The 7,500-nt window shown below is 55.3% G+C and overlaps 1 protein-coding gene across 1 annotated transcript in view; it reads right to left on the bottom strand.

The window, feature by feature from the left end:
• The window catches only part of satb2 (SATB homeobox 2), a 25,762-nt gene extending 18,800 nt beyond the window's left edge, over window positions 1-6,962 (bottom strand). The window contains exons 1-6 of the mRNA XM_035409457.1: window positions 6,953-6,962; window positions 6,540-6,666; window positions 6,099-6,222; window positions 2,990-3,092; window positions 1,526-1,576; window positions 345-910 (exon numbers count right to left, since the gene is read on the bottom strand). Coding sequence (XP_035265348.1) covers window positions 345-910; window positions 1,526-1,576; window positions 2,990-3,092; window positions 6,099-6,222; window positions 6,540-6,666; window positions 6,953-6,962 — 981 coding nt within the window. The remainder of the gene's footprint in view (window positions 1-344; window positions 911-1,525; window positions 1,577-2,989; window positions 3,093-6,098; window positions 6,223-6,539; window positions 6,667-6,952) is intronic.
• Between the last annotated feature and the right edge of the window lie 538 nt (window positions 6,963-7,500).

Raw genomic sequence — 7,500 nt, 5'->3', positions numbered from 1 at the left:
GCTGGACGGGACAGTGGGCTGGGTGAGGTGGGGTTGGTTCTGGGTGGGGTGGGGTTGCACTGTGTGGGGTGGAGTTGTGCTGGGCGGGACCCTGTGCTGGGTGAGGTGGTGTTGTGCTGGGTCGGGTGGGGTTGGTTCTGATTGAGATGGGGTTGTACTGGGTGGGAGAGTGGGCTGGGTGAGGTGGGGTTGGTTCTGGGTGAGGTGGGGTTGTGCTGTGTGGGACCCTGTGCTGGGTGAGGTGGAGTTGTGCTGGACGGGACAGTGGGCTGGGTGAGGTGGGGTTGGTTCTGGGTGAGGTGAGGCTGTGCCGGACGGGACGCGCTCCAGGCGAGCGGCGGTACCTGGGTGCGGTTGAAGGCCACGCGGGCGAAGACGGCCTGGGAGACGCTGGCCCTCTTGAGCTCGTCGCGGACCTGCTGGTAGATGTCGGGCGAGACCTCCACGGCGGAGGGGCTGGCGCCCGGGTCGCCGGGCTTGGCGGGGCGGGGGATGGGCGGGTGGTTGAGGAACTGCTGGTTGAGGGCCTGCGGGTGCTGGTGGGCCAGCAGGCGGCTGACCGCCAGCTGTTGGTTGATGAGGTGGGCCATGGCCAACTGCTGGCGCACCAGCTGGGGGCTGAGGTGGGGGGACAGCAGGCCGCCGGGGGCCAGCAGGGGCTGGAGGGCGCGCAGCGGGGGGCTGTGGTGGAGCTGGCCGTGGGGGGAGGGCTGCTGGGCCTGTTGCTGCTGCTGCTGTTGCTGCTGCGGGGTCGGGGTCTGGGGGTCCCCCGAACCCCCTTTCACCAGGGACCCGCCGCCGCCGCCGCCGCCACCGCCCATGGGTCCGCCCATCTGGGCCAGGCCGGCCAGGTGAGGAGGAGGAGGCCGCTGTCCCAGGACGCAGTAATCGGCCAGGCTGTCCCGCTCCACTGCGCAGGAGAGGAAGAAAGGGGATGGGTGAAGGAAGCGGGCCCGAATTCACACCTCGTTAAATTTCCCATTCGCTCGTTCCAAAAGTCAACTGGGCGCGGACGAGCGAGGGCAGTCAACCGGCGCGACTCTTGGCCACAGCGGCGTTACCCATTACGGGGTTTAGTGCAACTCCCGGCGTTCCGAATCATTGGCTCCTGACAAATGGCAGAGAGATGGACGGCCCTGTCTGACCCCCTCACGTCCCGTCAGCTCCTGGGCTACCCTGTACCCCTACCCAAAACCCTGCCTGACACCCCACCCAAAACCCTGTCTGACCCCCTACCCAAAACCCTGTCTGACCCCCTGCCCAAATCCCTGCCTGTACCCCTACCCAAATCCCTGTCTGACCCCCTGCCCAAATCCCTGCCTGTACCCCTACCCAAAACCCTGTCTGACCCCCTCACGGTCTGGCAGCTCCTGGGCTACCCTGTACCCCTACCCAAAACCCTGCCTGACACCCTACCCAAAACCCTGCCTGACACCCTACCCAAATCCCTGTCCAACCCGCCCACTCACGTCCCGCCAGCTCCTGGGCTACCCTGCACCCCCGACCCAAAACCGTGCTCAGTCACCTTTGATTTCGGAGTTCTCCCGACTCGGCCACATCTTCTCCAGGTAATCACCTGAGGAAGAGGCGGGATGAAGAAGTGAGGTTGGAGACCACCAGAGATTAAACACAGTATCCACCACCTCATACACACACACACACACACACACAAACACACACACACACACACACACATACACACACACACACACACACACACACACACACACACACACACACACACACACACATATGAGCATAGGGCACATCACAAACCAGTCTGTGGGCCATGAGCTCAGGACATGGAGGTTTGTCCAGCATGTGAGTCAAACAGGGCACTTTTAGCCAAGTGCCTCAGCAGAGGGAAAGGAACCGGAACAGGCCCCCAAATTATCCAAAATTCTGAGCCAATCACAATTTTTCAGGGACTACGATTGGCACGCGTGACTGCCAATAGGATTCCCATGGCGGCACCAACAGGCCAATGGTAGGTTTGCCCTCGTTCTTTCTCTCTTTATCTCCCCTCCTCATGGGTTCACATCTGGAGGCTGACAGAGGCTGTTCTTTCCCCAGAAGGTAGAAGAGCAGAACTAATACTGTCGGCAAGGAATAAACCAACACTCCTCTCTGTCCGTCACCGTGCAAGGGACTTTTCGATTCTCCCCTTTTTGTGTGTGTGTGTGTGTGTGTGTGTGTTTGGGGTTTGGTGTCGACTTTTGATCTGCTGCGCGCCATAATTATGCTGTTTTTGGGTGGGTGGGTGGGGTGGTGGGAGGGGGATGGGGGGGTGTCCATTTTGAAGTTAAAAGGCTAAAATAGCAGAGCAGGGGGCAGTTTATAAGTGCCGATGTGTAAGAGGACTCCAGAGTTTGAGGCGGGGGGAGGGCTGGTTCTGATTAGGGTGGAGGAGTGTTTAGTCCCCACTGCTATATTAAGGGAGACATTAGGAGATAATATAAACCATGCAGCGTGGAGCCCGGCCTGTCATCTCCGATATCCCGTAACCCCTACCCCCCCCCCCCATCCATGGCCCCCCACCCCCCCCAAAACCCCCCGTTTCTTAACACCACTGTAGGGTCAACTCAGGAGAGGTCCCGCCCCCCCTGCTGCTCTGGTGACACTGATTGGTTTAGCATTCAAGCTAAGCCCCCTGTCAGTCAGTCAGTCGACCAATCGCGAGGCATTATGAAGTTAAGGCAGTCAGCGTTGGTCGACGTCACAGTGCCTTGGCGGAGCATGCAGCAATGCTGGTTTATAAGGGCGGCAGTGTAGTGTAATGGGTAAGGAGCTGGGCTTGTAACCTTAAGGTCACAGGTTCGATTCCTGGGTAGGACACTGCAGTTGTACCCTTGAGCAAAGGTACTTAACCTGCATTGCTTCCGCTGTATAAATGGATGCAGTGTAAATGCTATATAAAAAGTTGTGTGAGTTGCTCTGGATAAGCGTCTGCTGAATGCCTGCAAGGTAATGTAATGCAGAGCTGGCTCACCCTTTATCTTCTTGTACTTCTTGTACCAGCGGCCGAACTCCTGGCACTTGGAGGTGGAGACGTTGGCGTAGTAGGAGCTGTTGACGATGGAGGAGATCATGCTCTGCGGAGAGAGAGAGAGAAACGTGAGAGGGTGAGGGATGGAGGGGACTGGGAGAGGATGATAGGATGATGATGAGATAGAGAAAAATAGAGAGAGTAGGGGAAAGAAGGGGAGGGACAGAGACGTGGAAGAGAGGAGGACAGGAGGAGAGTAATGGGTAAGGAGCTGGTCTTGTAGGTTCAATTCCCAGGCAGGACACTGCTGTTGCTTCAGTATATACATCCAGCTGTATAAACGGATGCAATGTAAATGCACTGTAAAAGTTGTGTAAGTCACTCTGGATAAGAGTGTCTGCTAAATGCCTGTAATGCAATGTCATGTAATGCACACACATACACACACACACACATGCACACGGCACACACACACACACACACACTTATAGGAGATTGATTAAGACAGAATGAGAGGAATAAAACCGCACGCATGATTGCGATCGGTACAGGGACTGACACCCACACACTCAGCTCTGCTTAAATACATCACACAGCATGCAGGGATCTATAAATCTCTGCCCACAAGTTCACAGCCACATGGGGATGCTCATGGCAAAATTAAACACACCCCGAGACACACACAACTAAACAGTGACACACACACCCACACACGCACACGCACACGCACACGCACACACGCACACACACAGTGGTACATTGAGAAGCTGGGGTTGATAACAGTCTGGAGACAACTTGAAAAAGGCAATTCATACAGAGCATAACGGAGGAAGAATCCGTTTCACACTGTGTTCGCTGCAGAGGAATGCGTTAACTCCGAATACAAAACTCACTCAAATACATTTTGCTATGCATTATACCTTTTAAATATATGCACGTGTGTGTGTTATATGTGTGTGTGTGTGGGTGTGTGTGTGTGTGGGGATGTAGGTGTGGGCTGTGTGCGTGTGTGTGTGTGTGTGTGTGTGTGTAAGTGTGTGTGTGTGTGTGTGAGCATGTGTGTGTGTGCATCCTTGTGTGTTTGTGCATGTGTGCATGCTTGTACATGAGTGTGTTTGCATGTGTGTGTATCTGAGTGTGTGTGTGGGTGTGTGTGGATGTATGTGTCGGCTGTGTGCGTGTAAGTGTGTGTGTGTGTGCGTGTGCATGTTTGTGTATATGTGCATGTGCATGTGTGCATGCTTGTGTACGAGTGTGTTCGCATATGTGTGTGTGTGTGTGCGTGTGTTTGTGTGTGCATGTATGCATGCTTGTGTATGAGTGTGTTTGCGTGTGTGTGTGCATGCTTGTGTGTGTGCATGTGTGCATGTTTGTGTATGAGTGTGTTTGCATGCTTGTGTGTGTGTGTTTTTGCATGTGAGTGTGTGTGTGTGCATGCTTGTGTGTGTGCATGTGTGCATGCTTGTGTGTGTGTGTTTTTGCATGTGAGTGTGTGTGTGTGTGTGTGTGTGTGCATGCTTGTGTGTGTGCATGTATGCATGCTTGTGTATGAGTGTGTTTGCATGCGTGTGCGCGTTTGGCAGTGTGGTGGGTACTCCTCCGAGCTGCCCTGCCCCGCTCCACATTACTCTGATAATATATTAACCACAGGGGTGTCGTAACGAGCGCGCCCCATATGGCGCGGTGTTAGTCACTCACTCAGAGAGCGGCGAGCGCTCGCGTCGCCCCAGCACAGACACATCAGCCCCAGCGCTCTCACGCTCTCGCGCTCCGCTCATATTTCTTCATTCATTTGGGCCGTTGGGTTTTAGCGTACGGGACCGCGCCGATCGATACAGCTCAGCGCCAGCCTCATCCACTTCCCCCCCGGCTGGTTTACACACACACACACACACACACACACACACATGGAGAGGCTGCACGGAGAGCCAGGCTAGGCTAGCAGCGCACAGCGCAGCGGCGTGTGTCTGTGCCTGTACTGCAGCCCGCGTAGCTAACACTGGGCATCGTCCAATGTGTGTGTGCGTGTGTGTGTGTGTATGTGCGTGTGTGGGTGTGTGTGTGTGTGGGAGAGAGAGGGAGAAAGACAGACAGACAGACAGATAGACAGAGATAGACAGAGATGGAGAGACACAGTGAGAGAGAGTGCAAGAAGCCAGGCTGGGAAGGTACTCTGTCACATTTTTTGGAATGACAGTATAAAGTTCTTGGTAGGGCGGTTTAGGAGTGTACGGTATTTGGTAGAGCAGGTTTAGGGGGTGTACAGTACCTGGGAGAGGAAGTAGGGGTGTACAGTATTTGGTAGGGGGTTTGGGGGGTGTACTGTATTTGGTAGAGCAGGTTTAGGGGGTGTACAGTACCTGGGAGAGGAGGTAGGGGTGTACAGTATTTGGTAGGGGGTTTGGGGGGTGTACAGTATTTGGTAGAGCAGGTTTAGGGGGTGTACAGTACCTGGGAGAGGAGGTAGGGTTGCACAGTATTTGGTAGGGGGTTTGGGGGGTGTACAGTACCTGGGAGAGGAGGTAGGGTTGCACAGTATTTGGTAGGGGGTTTGGGGGGTGTACAGTACCTGGGAGAGCAGGTTTAGGGGGTGTACAGTACCTGTGAGAGCAGGTTTGGGGGCTGTACAGTATTTGATAGAGCAGGTTTAGGGGGTGTACAGTATTTGGTAGAGCAGGTTTAGGGGGTGTACAGTACCATGTAGAGCAGGTTTAGGGGGAGTACAGTACCTGTGAGAGGGGGTTTAGGGGGAGTACAGTACCTGTGAGAGCAGGTTTAGGGGGTGTACAGTACCTGTGAGTGCAGGTTTGGGGGCTGTACAGTATTTGATAGAGCAGGTTTAGGGGGTGTACAGTACCATGTAGAGCAGGTTTAGGGGGAGTACAGTACCTGTGAGAGGGGGTTTAGGGGGTGTACAGTACCTGGTAGAGCAGGTTTGGGGGGTGCACAGTATTTGGTAGAGCAGGTTTAGGGGGTGTACAGTACCTGGGAGAGCAGGTTTAGGGGGTTAGGGTTAGGGTTAGGGTTAGTACCTGTGAGAGGGGGCACTCCTTGGCCAGGGTGCTCTGGGAGAGCAGGTTTAGGGGGTTAGGGTTAGGGTTAGGGTTAGTACCTGTGAGAGGGGGCACTCCTTGGCCAGGGTGCTCTGGTTCATCTCCTTCAGGAGCTCCTTCAGGGCGTTGCGCACGGTGGCGTGGTTCCACTGCTCCGACGGCAGGTCCTCCAGCTTGGCGAAGCTGCAGCCGTGGCAACCGTGGAAACCGTGGAAACCGTTAGCCTGTCCCTCCACAGTCAGCTCCTTCCTCATCCACACATCCTCATCCTCACAGTGATCTCACTGGGCCTCAATAACCACAGCAGGCAAGGTTCTGGGTGCAAAGCTACATTCAAACCTATAACCCGTAAAGGCTCCCCCCAGACACTGTTGAATACAGTGTGACCATGTGCCCCACCCTGTCCCCCCCCGGTATGTGCCCCCCCCCCCCCCCCCCCAGACTCTGACCTCTGCAGCTGGATGCGGAGTGTGACCATGTGCCCCCCCCCAGACTCTGACCTCTGCAGCTGGATGCGGAGTGTGACCATGTGATACACGTCCAGCAGCATGTCCGCCACGGTGGCCTCTGGGGCGTCAGTCAGGTACTGGATGGGCAGCGGGTTCCAGCGGCCTACTTTAATTATCCCTGAGAGAGAGAGAGAGGGAGAGAGAGAGAGAGAGAGAGAGAGAGCAGGGGGAGAAAGGGAAGGAGGGAAAGAGAGAGAGAGAGAGCAGGGGGAGAAAGGGAAGGAGGGAAAGAGAGAGAGAGAGCAGGGGGAGAAAGGGAAGGAGGGAAAGAGAGAGAGAGCAGGGGGAGAAAGGGAAGGAGGGAAAGAGAGAGAGAGAGAGAGAGAGAGCGGGGGGAGAAAGGGAAGGAGGGAAAGAGAGAGAGAGAGAGAGAGTCATTAACCCACACGGCCTCATCAGCTCACAATGCAGCATCACGCCATTGCATCATCGCTATGGCGACAGCGGCGTGACACATTCGTGTGAGTCGCCGGGGCCCGTAACACGATCCGCTGCCCCGCGCCTCGGCGGCCCTCAGCCAATCACAGAGCGGGGCGATTACATCACTCCCAGAGAGTTCATTCAGGAAAATTAGAGCGTGAATATGCGCCTGTGTCTGCTGTATGTGCCGTGTGTGTGTGTGTGTGTGCGTGTGTGTGTACGCGTGTTTGTGTATGTGTGTGTGTGAGTGTGTGTGTGTGTGCGGGTGTATGTGTGAGTGTGTGCGCACGTGTGTGTACGTGTGTGAGTGTGTGTGAACGTGTGTGTACGTGTGTGTGTGCACGTGTGTTCTAATGTGTGTGCGTGTGTGTGCGTCAGAGTGCAAGAATGTGAGAGAGTGTGTGCGCAAGACAATTAGGCTGTATATATGAATGTGCGTGTCTGTACAGATAAGAGGAAGCAGGTGAAGATCTCTCTTTCTCTCTCCTTCCCTCCCTCTCTCTCTCTCTCTCTCTCTCTCCCTCCCTCTCTC

The sequence above is a fragment of the Anguilla anguilla genome, chromosome 3 (genome assembly GCF_013347855.1).
Source record: "Anguilla anguilla isolate fAngAng1 chromosome 3, fAngAng1.pri, whole genome shotgun sequence".
NCBI lineage: Eukaryota > Metazoa > Chordata > Actinopteri > Anguilliformes > Anguillidae > Anguilla > Anguilla anguilla.
The sequence above is the reverse complement of the archived record's forward strand: the minus strand, read 5'-3'. Positions and strand labels throughout refer to the sequence as shown.